At 40.6% G+C, this 19,283-nt stretch overlaps 1 protein-coding gene across 1 annotated transcript; it reads left to right on the top strand.

The window, feature by feature from the left end:
- Positions 1-7,060: 7,060 nt before the first annotated feature.
- Positions 7,061-16,590, top strand: CRK (CRK proto-oncogene, adaptor protein). The gene is made up of 3 exons (XM_008640421.2): positions 7,061-7,094; positions 7,171-7,706; positions 13,280-16,590. The coding sequence occupies exons 1-3, from the start codon at positions 7,061-7,063 to the stop codon at positions 13,415-13,417; spliced, it is 708 nt and encodes a 235-aa protein (XP_008638643.1). The 3' UTR covers positions 13,418-16,590.
- Positions 16,591-19,283: the final 2,693 nt, after the last annotated feature.

Below are 19,283 nucleotides of genomic sequence, written 5' to 3'. Positions count from 1 at the left end.
AGCGCTTTGTGGTGGAATTAAGCCGTGTTTCGGAGCTGGGGCCGCTGCCCGCGCCGAGCTGTCTGTCCGCACCTGCCGTCCTGTGCCACATGAAATTCAAGATCCTGGAGCTGGGCAGCCCGCAGCTCCAGCCTCGCACCTCTTTGTTTTCCTAAACCCCTTAGCGATAATTCATAGATTTTTCGTGTCGTCTCAGCCGGGAGGTGGTTCTGTGGAAGTGTCATCCCCGAAGTCTGACTTCTGACAAGGCAGCTTTGCATTATCAGGGAGACTGAGTTCGAGTGGGGAGTTTGAGTAGTGGGAACTCTTCAGGATGTAAAGGCAATGGTTTCTTTAAATCAGTTGTTAAGTTCAGTTTCCTTCCCCTTGAAAGGAGAAGTTTGATATTATTTCTCATTGACTGAACGTGTAATATGACAACAACACGTTTAAGTGTAACACTTCAAGAGCAGAAGGTGCTGACTGTGCCAGAGAGAAAAGCACTGTGAGAAGCAGCAGTTTTGCTGTTCAGTCCAACTAAACCCCAGCAGTGCAGAACCCTTGGATGTGTCAGAAAGTACAATCCAAAGGCAGTGGTGTCCCTCCTCTGGGAATTAGTGGAGTTGGTGCTGGAACTGCTTAAGTTTGGATATTAATCCTTGCAAAATGATGTGGATGTGTGGTTGGCATCCCAGCAAGGAGCTACTAGATAATTTTAAAGTAAAATAGTAAGCCTGTGTAGTAAGAGATTTGATGAACTTATTTGGCAGAAAGTAAACTGTGTGAATTGCTACAGAGACACTCTGGTGTAGGTCTATGGGTGGAATAACACCAGGATTGGAAAGATGTAACAAGAGTTGTTTTATTTTTCAGTCTCTGCACAGAGTAGTTGACTAAGAAGGAGATAATCTGAGAGAAGCCAAAATTGCTGCCAGTAGGTTTGCACTGTAATACAGGGGAAGCATTTCAGATTGAAAAAACTGGGAAAGTCTTAACTCATCCTGTTTATCCCAGAAACCTCCTAGAGCTGCAGAGTGCACTCAAGTCACAAAGCTCCACAGGTAGAAGTTACAGGTGGCTGAATTCAGCTGGAACTGGAAGTCATTGCTACTGTGGGGAGTCAGAATGTGGCAGGTGCCCTGTTGCTTCATGTGTGTGCAGACAGGTTTGGTGCAGTAACTGCTGACAAGGATGGCTGGTGTGTAGAGCAGAGTCAGTCACCAGGATAGTCTGTTGTGGAATCTAATCTAATAGGATTTTAAAGACAGTAAAAAACACTGGGTCATGAGTGTCTGTCACTTCTGGGCAGTTGCTTTGGGGAGCAACTTGTCTCTGCAAAAACATCACTTCAGTACAGCCATCCTGATTTTTTTCTTGTGTTACATCCTTAAGATCAGTAACATTTTGTGGCATTCTGTGGGCTGGCTTAGGTTAAAATCACGAAGTACCTTGTAATTCTCTTCTGTTTTAAATGATTATCGTGTTTTAAAAGAGTAGCTGTGTAAGCTGGTGGCACAGTAGGCTTAATATAGCTGAAAAAGTATAATTATGTTTTGGTTGGTCTCCTTTTTATTTGTCCTCTGGATGCTCTAGGGAGGGGTGATGCATCACTCCTGCACTACAGACACTCCCACGCTGATTTTAGTAATTTTAATTAAATCATGCCTCTGTGCTGATACTGCTGTCTTCATGCTCCAGCCAAAGAAGGTGCTGGGGAGGTGTATATTAAATTGCACTTCAAGTGTAATTAAGGTGCTCTTTCAGAAAAAAATAGGTGGGAGGTTGTTCTGCAGTGGAAGGGAGGTGAAAACATTGGTAGAAGATTGAAGATGATTTCGTGTTTGGGTAGGGAAGGTAATGCAGTAAAAAAGTAAAAAAGAGTTAAGTGTTTGCAAATTGTCCTGCTTGTTCATTGTGGCCAAGTTAAAACTTTAGGAAAAACAAAATCACTGTTTTAGTATGGTACAGTTTTTTTAGCAATTTATTATTGGCAAATGCACAGGTCTCGCTGGGAAATCTGAATATTCCAGGTGGGGTTCTTGGGTTGGGTTTTGTTGGTCTCAGTGTTTGTGAAATTCCTGACTGGTCTAACACTGCTCTCAGGGATAGGGAAGCCTCAGCACAGTATGAATGAAATGAGGAGCTTTGGCTTCCCTAAAAATCAGAATGTCACAAAACCATGATACTTTATTTGATTTCTAAAGTAAACTTGCAGACTCTTTGTTAAATTGGTCTTTTGTCTGATGCTGCCCTCTCTAACTTCTTGCAGGTGATTTTTCAGCATAACAAAGAAAAAAGAATTGAACAGAACTTTTTATGTCTTCCTGGAATGTTTTAAGGAAGTTTAAAAAATAGGATAAATCACTGAATTATGGGAAAGAAAAACATTATGTTTTCAGTGTAAATGGATCAGAATTAGGGTATCATTTGTGCTGAAGTATCACAGTTATGGCTAAAGAAATCCCAAACAAGACAAAGTGCTCCATGCATGGTGATGGACAGCAGAGGAAATAGTAAATAAATCATGTGTTTGCAATTTGACATGGGGGGTTGGGGTAAAAATGTGTGATATGCACTAAAAAATGCCTGAAATACCTAAAGATAGAAATGCTCTCTGTTGAGAGTGCAGCATTACAAAACCAGAAACCTTACAGTGTTACTAAATTTGTCTGTCTGAAGTAGGGAAGTGTGACAGATAAAATGCAGAAATTGATGTTTTCACCATTGATGAGTTTTAGGAACATGATTCTGAATTTAATGCTTCTAAATCGCTTCCATTGTGACTGAACTTCCTGGAATCATGGAATCCTTACAGAATGATATCCACACTCAGCTCTGGATGAAGTGGCTTTAGGGATGTGTGAGCAGTGTGGTTTAACTCTGTTGCTTGGGGGTTTGGTTTGAGTTTTGTTGGGTTTTTTTCATTTTTATATTGAGATCAAAATATATTTAAATGCAAACTAACTGCAACTTTAGAAGGTGCCTGTATTAGACATCTGCTCTTCTTGTCCTCTGATTATCTGCAGAAATGACAGTGTGTAACTCCTGAGTGAATGTTTTCCTGATGTGCTCAGAGCTCTTCCAGTCAATGGAGTTTTATGTTTTTATAGGGCGTTTATGGGACTTACTTGTTCTTCTCAGAATGAGTAGGAAGGGCCTGAGAACAAGGAAAAAAGGTGTCCCTGTGGGGGTGGGGGAAGCACAGGGCTGGAATGTGATGCCTTCAGAGCCCAGCTCCCATATGCTCCAGGAGGAACTGGCTTACATCACTAGAATATCTTACTGTGCCCTGTGTGATAAGAACAGCTTTTCTGGCCCTAAACACACTCTAAATTGGGAAAGGGAACCACCCTTACAGACTAAAACTAGATGCAAAATTGAAAACCTGTATTCCTATGAAAGAAAAGCTTTCCAAAGCTTGGAAATAAAGAGAAAACTCCCAAGTGACACTAACAGTTGGAGTGAAGAGAGAAATGCAAACCCCTTGAGATGTCTGAGGGAGTGAGAAGTTGCTCTGTGGTTTCACCACCTGCCCAGTCAGTAGAATATTGGGTGGTTTATAGCCCTAATTCCCCAGTATCTGTACAATATTTAAAACATACATAAGCAATCTTTCCCAGACTGACACAAAGCCAACAGAGTGTCAGGGGGTTGTGTCAGGAGGGAATGTTCATCATACACAGAGAGCTGACATGAGCCAGGTTTGAAACTTTCTTCAATCCTGGGACCGTTTGGATTTTAACTCTTTCCTTACCTTTCTGAGAGCAGGGGTTTTGTGGCATCCTGAGATGGCTGGAGTCAGGTTAGTGGAGATGGAGTAAGGAAGAAGGATGATACTCAGCCCTTCGTGCTTCTCATTCAAAGAGTAACCTGACTCAGCTGAGCAGTGCTGGTGGTGGAGGTACTCCCTGAGCAGCTCTTCTGCTTCAGCTGTGCCAGGCTGCAGAGGAGGGAAGATAATTTCCAGTACTCAAGTGTCCAACTTTCATAGGGAGTAACTAAAGTTCCTCCAGGAGCTGGACTCACCTTTACATTCTTCTCTTCCTGGGAGCCCTCAGAAGATGTGCACGCTGTGCTGCTCAGACTTGTGCCTTCAAGAAAAATCCCAGGATCGTGAAGGAAAACTACTCTTACTCTCAAAAAAACCCCACTCACCTTGTTGCTGTAACTTTTTGTTGTGTTAGATCTTGCCTGAATTATTCCATTGGTCTGAAGGTATGCGCAGTGTTGCACTTCAAACAAGAGGCTGAAGAATTCCACTGAGCTGGAAATCTGTTAGTCTTTGAATTCCATTATACCAGGGAATGACAAAACTTGGGAGCCTGTAGTGAGTGGAGTAATTTCCCCACTACATGTGAGCATCATTTAGCTCATTGTAGCTGAACAAGAGGAGCTGCAAAAGACTTAAACTGATGGAAAGTTTTCCACTTGCTTGGGAAGGTGGAGTTGTATTTTATTTCCAACCTGCATTTCACCAACTGTGACTTTGAACTATACTGTCCTTTTAATGCCTATTTTAGCTAAATTTTAGGAGTCTTCTAGTCTGCAGACAATGATGAGGTCACTGCTTTTATATTGGTGATTAATTTGGATTAGGCTTGTAGATTTTTTTATTCTAGGTCTTCTCAGATTTCTGTAGCTGCCTTTCTTTTTCTAAAGAAAAGCATCAGAAGTGCATGTGGTTTTCTTGCAGTGTGGTCTTTGTGAGGGTAACATCTCTCCTTTCTGATGCTTTTCTCTCTGTCCCTTCAAGGAGTGCATGGATCTTTCTGATCCCAGAATTTGGAGGGTCTGTGTCCTCTGGCTGTTGTTTAGCTGTGCAAAATGCGTTTTAGGATCTGATTATCCAGGATACAGTACAGTGATTTCTATCACTCCTTCCCTGTACATAATGTTCCAGAGGGCTTTCTTCTTAAAGTCCAACTTGTATTCAGGTACACTTGACAGCTCTCTCAGGCTGTTGTGCATTAATTCAAGAAGGTGAACCTGTTCCAAAGGAAAAATAAAAGAATGCCTTGTTCATCCTGGTGGAGATTGAAGATTGACCAGGCTGACGAATGTTACTGAAGAACTGTTCATTCCCTGTGACCTGTTAAATTTTTTCTGTGAATCCTTACATTGCTGGGACAGAGCTCAGCCTTCTGGCTGAGTCAGCTTGTAGCAGGTTTTACTGAGGTAAATTGGCGTTTCAGCCTCTATATTTCTGTGATGTGAAATAAGTTCCATGTCAGTGAACTTTCCTGAGACTGTCTTCTCCATATGGCTGCAAAGAGCTTTGCTGCCCTGCTCTTGAAGTTCCTGTGACTTTTTCTTTTGACTCAAGTTTCAAGCCTTGATCCTTAAAGGTTCACAACTAAAATAGTGGTGGATATTTGCTCGTGTTTCTGTCACCAGGTTGGTCTGAAACCTGGTGTCTTTCCCACTTCCCGTGGTAGTGGAAGTGCGGCATTCCCAGATCCCATTATGCACCGAGTAGTGAACGTCAGCTGTTCTGATGTGGTGTAGGGGGATGCTGCCTGTCCAGGCAGAATTCATCTCCTGTGAGCCCACAGAGCTGACAGTGCCACTGGGGTGAAATTCCAAGGTTCTGGCCAAGCCTAGAGCTGTAAGTTACATCTCAGCAACAAAAGTTGAGGGGGTTTTGCATCTTCTGACCACTAGACTTTGGAAGAATAAGATGGAATCTTAATTGTCTTCCTGTGCTGGGCTCGTCTTTCTTACTGATAATTACATTAACTTCCTTATCTCTTGGTGATGCCAGTTTGTTTTTTTGCAGTTTTTTGAAGGTATTTGGTTTGGGTTTTGGCTCACTGTGTTTGTATTCATTTCTTTTGAGAGCCTTTCAATGCTGTTAATGCATGCAAACGTGCATTTTTCAATGACTTAGTTCTGCTTCTTTGAATTTCCTTTAACCAGCCCCACTAATGCTCATGTTCCTTCAGGATACTTCAGAACTCATTTCTCGGGTGTTTGTCTGTTTTGATCTTACTGAATCTGCCCTTTTCTCTGTTAGAACCCCTTTTTGCTCTGCTGAAAGAACTTGTTGTAACATTAGCTTTCCATGCTGACAGTGCTACTTTGCAGGGAGTTTTGGATCAGTGACAGCTTGGAGAATTCTGCTAGCTTTGTACTCCAGAGCTAAGTCTTGGGACTGTTAGATATTCCCTGCAGAGAAAACAGACTTGCAAAGTAAGCATCTCTTTCTTGCTAAAAGAGTTACTCATTAAAGCATAAATCTTTTCATCTGCACTCCCTTCCCCCAGTCTTCCCCAGTTCTTCCCATAACTGATTGCAGGGGGCATGGTGGAAATAGAACATCATGTGTGTTTTTTTCCCCAGCTGAGCCTGAAGAACATAAAATGGAAAAAAAAAGCACAGCACACAGATTGGAAATGGATATTCTGCACTTTGATGCTTGTAATGGCTTGAATGTGAACATCATCTGTATTCCAATGTATTTGAGGTTTGGATTTAAAGCTTGGGCTCCATCTGACAAACGTGGCAAAGAAGCGACAAGACTTGAGATTAAAAGGCTGAGTCATGCCTGCTATGAAAATATACATTGTTGCTTTGCATTGCATAGAATGTAGATAATTTTCTTTAGTGGTACCTTTTATCAAAATGAAAAATAACTCTATTTGTTCTTTGACATCACTTGTTTGCTGCCATACAAAGCAGTTTTCTGTAGTGTCCGTGCTTTTAACCCAAGATGTTACAACAGGTAAATAACCATTATTGCAGCGTTGTTCTTGGGAAATAGATCCAGACAGCAGAAGAGAATATAAAAAAATAATTTCCTTGAAATGGTACCAAAATTTAATTTGCTTCCTATATTTAGAGTATAAAGCAGGAAAATGGTACAGGCTCCTGAGAAACCCTGATGTACTGAACATTTTCATCTGTTGAATCCATATAACATTGAAAGAAACAAAGATATTTTTATCCTAATTCGGGAAGTTTGGCAGTGCCAAAGAATTTCTCTTTTCCTTTCTTGACAAAATCTTTTTAGAAAAACCTGTATTTATGATCATGATAGTGCTGTCTTTGACAGAAAATACTCAGAAAAGCTGAATATGACGTAATGATGATCAAATTTGGTGTTGAAATACTTCTCTGTAAATGTATTTGTCTTCTCAGATGCATTATTTACAGTTTTAATGCTCTCTTTGACATGTTGCCTTCTCTTTTCAGGGTCGAATCCCACCAGATTTCGAATAGGTGACCAAGAGTTTGATTCTTTGCCATCTTTACTGGAATTCTACAAAATACACTATTTGGACACTACAACCTTGATAGAACCCGTTTCCCGCTCGAGGCAGAATAGCGGGGTTATCCTCAGGCAGGAGGAGGCAGAGTATGTGCGAGCTCTCTTTGACTTTAATGGCAATGATGAGGAAGACCTTCCCTTTAAGAAAGGAGACATACTGAGAATCCGGGATAAACCTGAAGAGCAGTGGTGGAACGCAGAAGACAGCGCAGGGAAGAGGGGAATGATTCCCGTTCCTTACGTCGAGAAGTATAGACCTTCCTCTGCTTCAGTCCCTACTCTGATTGGAGGTAACCAGGATAGTTCCCACCCACAACCACTGGGTGGGCCGGAGCCAGGGCCCTATGCCCAGCCCAGCATCAACACTCCGCTCCCTAACCTTCAGAATGGCCCTATTTATGCCCGGGTTGTCCAGAAGCGAGTCCCTAATGCCTACGACAAGACAGCCTTGGCTTTGGAGGTACATAATGGGCAAAACTTAGAAGGAAGAGATCTGTTCAAGGGATTTCCCTTTCAATCACGTGGTAGTTTTGGAGGAATGAGAAAGGGAAAAACTTTATAATACTGGTTTTACGTTGTGATTAATAAGTTATGGATAAAACGAGTGACTTGAGTCACTTGTACATTAGATTATTGTTGATTATTACTAGGTTACTGAACCAGTATCATGTCTGTTGTCAACCATCACTAACATAAGTGTTTCCCCATCCATGTTTTCTGTTCCTGAAATGTTTATTTTGTGGGGGAGGGAGAGGGAACAGTTCCTAAATTGTGTGTCTGAACATGTGTTTGCTGTTGTGTGCCTCACCACAATCTGTATAAGGTGTACTGGGTTGTTTGTTGGTTTGTGTTGGGGTTTTTTTTCTCCCCAGTCTGTCAGCAGTTTTAAAGCAATCAGTGGAAACATTGGTACACTTTGAAATTACCTGGACTGAGATGATGATGATGGTCACACATAGAATTTAATTGTAGCAACATCAACTCAAGCAGATTACTTTGGGCTTAGGTTTGGAGCAGGAGCATTTTATAATTTACACTACAATTTGTTAGGGAGGTCTGGTATAAAGCAGTGATTGATGGAGTAGGGTTTGTAGTAAGGCACTGAGCTTCCTTCAGATTGATTCACTTCCTGACAGGATTAAGTACTTGTACAGGGCCTTTTTGATTTGTCTTTTTTCCCCCTTAAAAAGGTGAGTGGAGTGCTCTATCCGCATCACATAATTCTCCCCCAAATTGCATTTGAGGAAATTGAGACTAAGGTATTCCCTGTGGCAGACCTTTGCCTTAGGATATGTAAATTGTATCCTTTAATCTAGGCTTTCTTTGAGCTAGAGGCTCTGGAATTTCCTGATACCTAATTGACTTCCTGTTTATATAACATTTTAAGCACTTGGGAAAAAACAGTTTCTGTGCTGAGTCAGAGCATCTCCTTTCCACTCTGAAATACTTTGTGAAATTGTGCATAGCACAAAAGGCACTCCAGGACTTCAGTGATCTGGCAGCTGTAGGTGTGTGTCTGGTGCAGAACTGGGAAATGCAGATGCACAGCCTGGCAGATGTGAAATCTTTTCCCACGCAGGTAGTAAATATACTCTGAGTTGCTACATGTTCTGTTATATATCTGAGTATTTTTGGGTTGAGAAGCAGGAATAGAAATTTATGTAAACTTATCAGATTTTGGGGAAATGTGAGGATTTTTACCCTTCAAACATTTATAAAGGCTAAAATGCTGTCTCTTTCCTTCTTCTCACTCTTTCCACCCAGGCAGCTCCTGGAGCTTGGGAATATTCCTGAATGCAGACTCTTGTAATTACCAGATGTTAGATTGGTTTTGAGCCTCTGGATATTTTGTGGCATATTTAGCAAGATCTTTTGGTTTTATTTCTGAATTTTGCATTCTCTTAAGCCTTAACTTTACACTTCATTTCACTAAAGAACCTCACATTGCTGCCCAGTGCAGGATTTGGGAGCATGGAGTGAAATAGGGAGAGTGAGGAAATGCTGCTAATCCAGGCCATAAGCAACTTAGAGTGAAAGGAAATGCTTTCCACGCTGGAGAACAGCTTGTGAGTGCCAGGGCTGATCTTAGGTTAGTTCAATCCTCTTCACCAAAACTCACATGATCTGTCAAGAGTGCTATGCTGAGGGAGGAGCAGTTTTGTGGGTAACACCTCTCTTTTCTGAGCTACCTTACACCTCTGGTGTCTTTTACTAACTGATGGTAAAGGCTGAGTAGCTGAAGTGTTTGGGAGGGGCAGCTGAGAAGTGTCAGCTCAGCTCGGCTGTGTGACCACGTGAGATTTCTGGTGTCCAGGTGGGCCTCTTAAAACTGCTTAAATATTTATCAGTTGACATCTTGGCCCTCTTGGTTAGGGTGTTATATTCCTGTCTTGCTCTCCATTTAAGAAATGCAATAGCAGTGGTGGTTCTTTATTCTGTATGTAATATTGCACAAATGTAATTTTAAAAAGTGAGCCATTTATCACTGCTTCTAGTGGCCCTCAAAGCTTTGCAGCTTTTATCACTTCCAATCACAATGTTACTGAGTTGCTTTCAATGTCTGTACAGGAAAAAAAAGCAATATGCACTTCATTTTCTCCCAAGTTTTTCTCCATCCTGTCTATCAAAGTGCTGTTTCTTGTTGTCTCCTTTTTCCACGTTCCCTTTCACTTCATGGTGTTCCTTCTCTGTTTATTTAGAGATCTCTTTCTTAGATAACTTAGTGGAGAGCATTATGTAAATCTTATCAGCCCATTTTTGCCCAGACCTCTTTATAAATACAGAAAGTGGGATTCTTTCCAAATGAAAACTCTTATCCTTAAATCTGGCAATATTCATGGGAGGGGGTGGATCCCACTGTTTCTCTTAGAAAAATAGATTCTTAACATCAAACAGTTTTTGCCCAAACTGCAAACAGAGTATCTGTGCTGTTCTGTTATTTTAAGCCTGACATGCTTTTGAAGAGCTCAAGGAAGGAGGATCAGAGCAGGCGATGTTCTAATAAAGTCTGTGCTCTGTTATTGGATCTATGCAAGGAGTTTTCAGTCTATTTTATGAGAAAATAGAGGAGAAAAAAGGAAGATCTGTGTGGTGAATGACTCTGAGATCGATCGATTTATTTTTTTTCTTTGTAACAGTAGCAGAGCTCTGCCACCTTGACCTCACCAAAGAGGAGTACTTGGAATAAAACCACAGCATACAGAAGTCTTCACTTGAACCTTCAGTTTTGCTTTGAAGCATATGGGGTATATTTAGTTTTAAAACTTCTGATGAAGACTGAGACAAACCTGGCTTTCTAGCAGGGTACAGTGTTGTTCCTGAGGTGCTGTGCTTGGTGGGATGATGCACTATGGACTAATGTTGCCATAAGTCAATGCTAAAAGTGAGGAGAATTCAGAGAAAACATCCACTCCTAGCCTAAAGGTTTTAAAACTTCAGCACTTGTAATAATAAGTAACTTTTGGAAAGGTTCTCTGTATTGTCTTCAGGAGAGTGGTTGAACTATAGATTAGTAGGCAGAGGTTTGAATCAGATCTAGAAAGATCTGTCAGTTATTCAGGATCAAGTGGAGCCATTTTATTAAGCCATCATTTGTAAAATGGTCCATGCTTGCTTAAAGTTAGTCCTGCTTTGGCAGGTGTAAAGATAGAGATATATAAATACAAATATATATATATATATGAATGAAATGAGAAGGTTTATATATATAAATGAAATGGGAATGAAAAAATGTATCAGTGTGCCTGCTAAATGAAATTAGTGTACTGGTAAAAAGGAGTGTTTAATCTCAGAGGTCTCTCCTCATTTAACAATTACTGAAATGCAGCTTTCAAGTGTAGCTCCTTCTAGTAAGGGGATTTCATAAATGAGTGTCCCTTGGCTGCAATGGCCCTGAAACCCAAAAACCAACTACAGGGTGCTCTGGGAGTGAGGGAGTGTCACAAATATCCCATATTGTAACTCACTGTAATTGCTCTGTTAAACCCACCTTTTTCAGGTGAGTTTATTGTAAGGCATCCAAGATAAACCCTAATGAACACTAATTAGTGTGTGAGGAGCAGAGCAGAGGCCAACAGTCGAAGAAAAATCTCTTGCAGACAGCAAACTTCAGTGCAAGTCACGCTTTCCCTTCCCAGTGGGTTGGAGGTTAAACACTGTTCTCTTGAAGGCTGATATGTAGATTCTATCCAGGTCTGAAGCAGTTTAAATTTATCTGGGACATTGTTCTGGTAATGGCTGTGATTAGGAAATCAGATTTTCCACTTCTAGTATTGTCACATTGAATCTTATCCTTGTTAAATTATAGCTGATGTATTGTTTTGGTCAGCAGAGTATTTTTGTTGGTACAACCCCCCAGTGGTTATTAGCAGTAGCAAAATTATACAAACTGCATGATTAAATTCCTGAAGAGCTGAAGCTTGCATTCAGTACTGGAAGAAGGCTTCCTTTTTGCCTCTAGCAAATACATAAAGAGGATTTTCTTCAAAATATGATTCATTAAAATGTCTATACTAATGACTACAAACGGAAAAAATAAAGCTACAACAAGAGTCCCAATGGGCCTCTCATTACCAGATAAGTAATCATGAGAGGTATGGGAAGCTTAATTAAATGTCCATGAAAGGGGTTGAATTTATGAACTGTTAAAAGCTGTTCTGGCAAAAGATTGGAAGTGACTAAAACCTGTAAAGTTATGGAGATTGGTAACATCTGAAATTGTTTTCCTTGTTCTTCCTTGGCTGCCCGGACAGTGCAAATAATGAGGTTGTGTTCTGGATGGATTTGGAACACAGTGATGAGCATCTGTGTAAACTTTATATTCAGTGAATTTCTGGATGAAATGCAGTGAGGTCTTTGGCCACACCTTCAGAGTTTATTTACAGTATTAGTGAAAGAAAATAGAGCGTATCTGTCCCAAAAGCATCCTCCATCTGTGATGTGGGAAGAATTTAAAAACTGTTGTACGTTACTTGTAAATCAGATTATTGATAAAATTCTACAGAGGGGTAGAAATGGGTAGACAGCTTTTCAGTGGTGCATTCATTAACTCTCCAGTGTCTTTACAATGTAAATTGTGCTTCCTCAGGTCGTGTAAGTGCCACTTAATTAAAGTACCCTTCAATATGAAACAGAGTTGGGGACTGATCTGACCTAACTTGTGTCCTGATTTGAACTACCTGCACAGCCCTGGGGACGTGCCTGCTGTGCAGTTTGTGCCTTTGTCACAGGGAGATGATGCCTTTGGAATTGGTGCTGGGAATATTAGGGTGGAGATTAGAATTGGAGATGTATTCCTGGGCAAGAGGGAGAGGGCATCGGTTGTCTTTACTATTCCCATGAGTGCTGGACTTGGCAGTGCTGAGTTAATGGTTGGACTCGATTACCCTAAAGATCTTTTCCAACCTAAACAATTCTGTGATTCAATGGGATTTATTTCTGGAAGAAATCCATGCTGGGCAAGACTGAAATGCCATCTGGCTTTGCCTTTGGTAGTGGCTGGTTGTGGGTGCCCAAAGTAAGAACAGAGCAGCCTTATGGCACTTCTTACCCACCTGTTATAATCTGTAGAGAGAGAGAGATCCTCTACTTTCCAGACCTTGAAAAGTGGAATTTCAAAACTAAGGAGCAGTTGAGCTTGCAGATTAGTGTCCACTTGGTACGGGTACAAGCCTTCCTTGCTTTATGAGGCTCCTGATGGAGTCCCAGCAGTGTGCAGGCCTCTGTCAGCCCAACAAGGCACATTTATCAGGATAGCACCTGATGGCAGGTCCTAAGAGCCCTTGGAAAGATAGGTATTGGATTGCTGGCTCTTCAGTTCATGTAGTTGTCACCTGATCTAGGCACATTTCTTCATATACTTTCTTGGAGTGAGTGCCATTGGGGACAGGCTGGTGTCTCAGAAACTGTCAGGACGAAAGCTGCTTTTTATAGATGTGTATCTGGTGCACTTGGGTGGCAGCACACCGAGGGAGGGGTGGCAGCTCATCCTGCCTGTGTTTCTGGATTGTAACGTGTGTATTTCTTACCCCACAGGTCGGTGAGCTGGTAAAGGTCACAAAGATTAACGTGAGTGGTCAGTGGGAAGGAGAATGTAACGGCAGACGTGGTCACTTTCCATTCACACACGTCCGTCTGCTGGATCAACAGAATCCTGACGAGGACTTCAGCTGAGTGTGGCTCAACAGTTGCTCTTACAGATGGGAACAATCTCAACTTGTTTTTATTGCAGATGCCATCAAGACTATGCTTGGACCGATGCTGAAAGCGGTATTGCTTGGATAAGCGTTCTGATAACCTGCAAAACCCCTGGGACTCAACACCACCATTCCTTAAGCAAGGGTCATGTAATTCAGGGTACGACAGCAGATAACTCGTGTGTCAAGTGGCAGAACTAGGCCATGATTATAGGTTGTAATGCCTGCTTATGTCCACGTGCACGGCAGCCTGGACCTTGCCAGCAGCAGCAGCTGGAGGAAGCAGTGCTGTAGATGTTCAGATAACATTTGTAGCTCTCTCCAGGCCCATTGCTTATGTTGCTTCTTCCTCAGGCAATGAACATCAACCGTAGACAATTCAATACCTAGATAGAAATTTCACAGATTTGTCCTGGAGCTCTCTCCCATGTTTTTTTCCATCCTGGATTCTCTGTCCTAGAAAGGCTACACAGTGCATGGTCAGGTAACTGTGCACAGCACAGACTGATGTAGGGCCCGTTGGGGACAGCCTTGTGATTTACAGATCCTTACCATTTTCATGGTAAATGACAGATCCAATCAACCTCAGAATTCTAGAAGCTTGTGGACACTAGATTGATTTCTTCAGTACTGTTGATGCTTCAAACATAGCAGCTGATTTTAATTTAAGATTTTTATTAACACACAGTATCTCTTTTTATCCACAAATACAAGGCTTATGGAAGTGTAAACCTCCATATCAGAGCTGAAAAATACGTGCATAGCACTTTAATACGTAGCTTTAAAGCAGTGTTTGATTCACTAAATATACTAAAATATTGACACTGCTTTCCAATAAAATTAAATTGTGTAGGGCTAGTTTAATTTTCCTAGAATTCTTCAATATTTGTACAATACTGTTACAGTACAAATCAGTGTCAAACACAGTGAACTGACAAACCAAATATTACTTCTATTTTAAAGACACTCTGGGGACTCTTCTGGTTTAATTCCCATCTGTAAAATATTTGATAGTGAATTCATGAGGATTTTATTTTTAATAAACTAATGGAAAATAATTGTGTGCTTCTGGATTGATTCTCAAAAGGCAAAATAAATAGAGTAAATATGGCTTCCTAGCTCATGATGAAAATCAGTGCATTGAGTAGGCAGTATTATGCACTGCCTTGATGGTTGTTTTTTAGTCTGTTCTTCTAATGATCTAATATAAATCAGAATGGATTTAGTAAGTTTTGTAAACTGAAATTAAACACTGAAGTAACTCTCCCTTGCCTGTACCCTGGGTTGTTTTCCAAGCACAGCACTCTGGTGACCAAACTAAATTTTGTAACTTGACTACAGTATAATCCATGCAGAAGGGTTTTTCTAGATAGTATCAAACTGAAACTGTTGGGTTTGGTTGCTTCAAACCTGTGTGACTCCAGTGGCTCATGGGTTGCCTGTGCTGCAAAGGCCTTTGCTGCAAGGCACCAACCCTACAACAATACTGGTAACACTTTACCTCAGAACTCTGTAACATGCTGGAAATTATAATATTTCTGTTCTATTTAAGTACTAGTTGTTCTACTTCAAAACTAATCCATCAGCAAGTCTGAGTAATGTTCAGGTTATGGGCACTCATTAATTTCTGTGGACTAATGTTAATCACACCTGTCCATCACCAGTCTCATGAGCACTACTGAGGATTATTATCAGAAAACTGACAGCAGGGACAGTGGTGTAAGAATGGAAACAAGGAATTGCAGCTCCGTTCTACCTTGGATTGCTATTCTGGTTGAGGTGACGTGCCAGTGATTGTGGGAGCTCTTCTAGCTTAGTACAAAATTTACTTGGAGGGGAAGAAAAATTGAGAAACTAACTCTAGATTCTGTAACTCATCAGGTTCTTTAAGGCTAATTTGTATTTTTTCTCTGATCTTGATATTTACTGTAGCTGTTTGGGGGGGTTTTTGTTCAATAGCTGCACTCTAAATAAACAGACTTAATACTGAGTTTTTCAGTTGCCCATATATGCTTATATATTTCTTCAGATATTGCAAAAGAAACCTAATAAACAGTGTGTCTTTAGAGTAACACTGTTCTGAAGTATTTTTGCCAACTGCAGTTAATGAAAGCCCATATATTTGTACCTTTCCAATCAGGAATTAAGATACCAAAATAACATTTTTCTGGGAGTTTTATTATGCAAACCTTGCCTTTTTAATACGAAAGACATGAATTGAATTAACTAGCAAATACCCTGCAAACTTTGTAGATGTGGTTTTGTTAAGACTGTATAAATTGTGAATATTTGTACACTTTGAAAGAGCAAAATAAAGAAACTAGAGGAGTCTTAATAGCTGCTGTTACACTAGAATCCCAAGTTCTTGTCGAGCAGTTTTTTTAGCTGGCTGATACATTAATGCAACTGTTTTCCACTCTTCGGTTCTAAGCTGAAATGTGATTTTGTTTCATAGGTGATAGAAAGGAGTATCTTTGCATTTGGACAAAATAGACATTTCAACTTGTCAGGCTCTTAAAGGCAAATAGATAGAAACTATGTTCCTGAACATGTAGATGAAATCCTTTTGTGGCCTTTGTTTATCCTCTTCTCTTTGTTCCCTCCCTTCTCCCTGATGCGTGAAAAAAAATCATTGCTCAGAATGTTGGTCACAATCTTTTGTCTCTCCTTGGCTGTGGTTTTGATCTCTTGTGCATAGGCAGGTGTTAGAACTAGAATAATCATTTCTAGAAATACACCATGAAAGCAGAACGCTCAATTACACTGTGTTCTTCTGGTGCATTTACACGTTATATCACACTAAAAAAGTACAACTGGCTGCTATGGTTTTTTAATATATATTTCATTTTGGTAAGCCCCAGCCTTTTTACTAATATATGACCTGGTTAAATCTTGTTAATCTGTTTGAATTGTATTTGTTAATAATGCAAATATTTCTAATCATCTTTGAGAGTAAAACACTTCCTTTTCGTTAATGGTTTTGGGCAAGGATTCTAACCAAACCTGTTTGAAGAAAAATATGAACATGTGCCATTGTATTATAACACTATCCACTTTCTTGACAGTTAAAGTCCTTTTTTATTTTTTTGTAGCATGTAATGTATATGTTCATAGTACGTGAAGTAAATAAAAGTATAGCCTAAACTTTGACTCAGAGTCATTCTCAATCAGTTCTTGGAGTACTTGGATTTAATAATTAAAAATAGAGGGGTTATGGCCATTTTTAATTTGCCATATTTGTATGAAAACAGTTAAACAGTACTTAGAGAAGTAAGACAAACCAAGGTAACTAAGTTAATTTAGTCAACCAATAAAATATGGCTTATTTATATAAGGTGACTTTCTGTAATTAAATGAGTCAAGGGGTTGGGGAAAAAGTATATTCTCCTTAAAAAAAAAAAAAAAAAAAAAAAACAAACTTGTGAGGAATGTTAAGATGAGATTTTGTAGCTCTTTGTCTCAATTCTACCTGCACAAGTGTGTGAGGGAGTAGTCTTGGGATTCTTTGGATGGGGTGTGTATGTTTGGGAAGATAAAAAGCTGTTTCTATGTTCTTAGAAATATCAGTGAAAACAAAGTTACACAAATGAATACCAGCAAGAATCTCCTGCAGGAGGCTACAAATGTGTGGTGGTGTGAGGGCACTATTGCAGTGAAAGGCCAAGGTGTGCAGGTGCTGTCAAGGGCTGAAGGACAGAAAATCAGGACCAGAATCCCATGTTTGTAAAATCAATCTGCATTAATCCTACTTTTGCCACTGTACTCCTTAAAAACTGCAAGGGGACAGCAGCCTCTAGGCCCCAAGGATAAGAATCTTGATTTGTCTCCACACAGTAAAGATTATTCTATCAGCTCTGGATGGCAAAAAAACTTAAATTTTCATAGGTAGAAGCCCCCAGCTTTGCTCCAGTGCTCACCCACTGCAGAGCTGCAGTCCAAGAGTGCCTTTTAATGAGATTAGCTGAGATGATTTCAGAGCTCCCTGCAGCCAAAAGGAAGAGGCTGGGTCTGCCCTTCTTCAGGGCCCTGCCAGCCATCCCCTCATGCTTCACCTCGCCCTGGTGTTTGCAGAGCTCTCCTGAGCTGATGGAACACAGGACTCATGGAGAAGCCTGGAGAATTCCTTTTCCATTCCTTCTCCTTCCAGCCGTGGGGTTTGGCTGCAGCAGTGGTTGAATCGATTCATGTGAAAGTTAAGGGGGCAAGGGGCAAGCAAGGATTGCATCAGCAAATTGTGCTGTATTTCCCTGGATTAGGCTGTTTATTCTTCATGCTTTGCCAAATCTCTGACCAATTTCCAAATATCTGAATGCCATCTGTAATGAGTGCATTCAAAAGAATTTAAAGTATTTAGACAATATGCTATTATTCAGCAAGGGTACCAAGAATGCACCTCATTTCTGGCAATTGAATCTGCCTGAAGTGTCCTGATTTATTTATATTATTGAACTCTCTGCAAGCTGAGTGGCTGCTAAACATGAGGATCACAGAAGAATTCCTAAATTGATCCAAATCTAATTTATTGTGCACAGCTCCCTAAGTCTCTGCTGAAAAATAGACTTTTGTGGTCAATAAAGTGCAGAAGTGATTTGCAAGTCTTAAAAATTTACACAGAGATAGTAACTGTGCATTGCTGCTTTTGAGTGCCTAATTCGGTATCATGTATTTACCAACAATTCAGAAGGTTTGCAATGATTCCCAATTTCAGCAAAATCATCATTTTCTAATCATATTTCAAATAAACTGAAAAAAGCAAATTTTTTTGTGGACTTGACACCTAATATTCACCTTCATCAAGACATGCTGTTGTCTTTGTGTTTATGAAATCCTGATTAGATGATCGGGATCTGTGAAAAAGAGGGCCTAAATGTCCCATGAAAACAGACCACTGATTTTCTGAGCAGGCAAACAGTGATATAAAAATAATTCTGTCAAATTTTTAGATTTATTTGTAAGAAACCCGTAAGGTTATGTTAATTTTGCAGACCCTAAAACTCTTGTTCATCAACTGAAAAAAAAAATAAGTCGGGCCAACAATAAACTATGGAAAAAATGTGCTTTAAATGGTGTTTAAGGTATGTGCCCTCAGTCACCCCCATCAGGAGCCCATTTCACTGGGCACAATACAGTAAATGGGGATACCTGATGTCGTGTCCAGGAGGTGTCAGGGCCAAATCTATCTCTGCTGACAAAACCTGCAAAGGTCTCTGCATTTCTCCCATCAGGAGGGCTGAGCGTCCTTATCCTGCACTTCCAAGGAGACACTGGGAAAAGAGACAAGACTTCATTCACAGCCACCCTGAGCAAATCAGAGAATCGTGGAATGGTTTGGGTTGGAAGGGATCTTAAAGCTCATCTCATTCCAATTCCTCTGCCATGGGCGGGGACACCTTCCACTGGACCAGGCTGCTCCAAGCCCCTTCCAACCTGGCCTTGGACACTTCCAGGGATGGGGATCTTTGGAGATCATGCCAGCCGTGCATAATCCCTTTTAGTTTTCCAAACCCATTCTGATTTCAGAAATCAAGGCATTATCTCAGTTATTTAAGTGTATGCTCCTTTTGTTTTTCAGAAGTACTCTGTGAGGAATTCGTGAAACATTAAATTTTAATTTCTAGTTTTTCTAGCCTCTTGAAACTGTGAAATTACCACGTGCTACCCGCTGGAGGTGATACTTTGAGCAAACACCCTGGAGAGGCTGCAGAAACCGGTATCTGACCGTGTGCCTTTCGGTCACAGATCCACCCTTCTGTGTGGAGCACACCCGGTGATTTGTACCAAAATACAGAGAGAGGGTAATTCAAACAGTGCTGTCAGCGTTTGAAAGCATCACAAACACGGAG

This window comes from Corvus brachyrhynchos, unplaced genomic scaffold (assembly GCF_000691975.1).
Source record: "Corvus brachyrhynchos isolate BGI_N302 unplaced genomic scaffold, ASM69197v1 scaffold99, whole genome shotgun sequence".
NCBI lineage: Eukaryota > Metazoa > Chordata > Aves > Passeriformes > Corvidae > Corvus > Corvus brachyrhynchos.
Note: the sequence above shows the minus strand (reverse complement) of the source record. Positions and strands in the feature narration are given on the sequence as shown.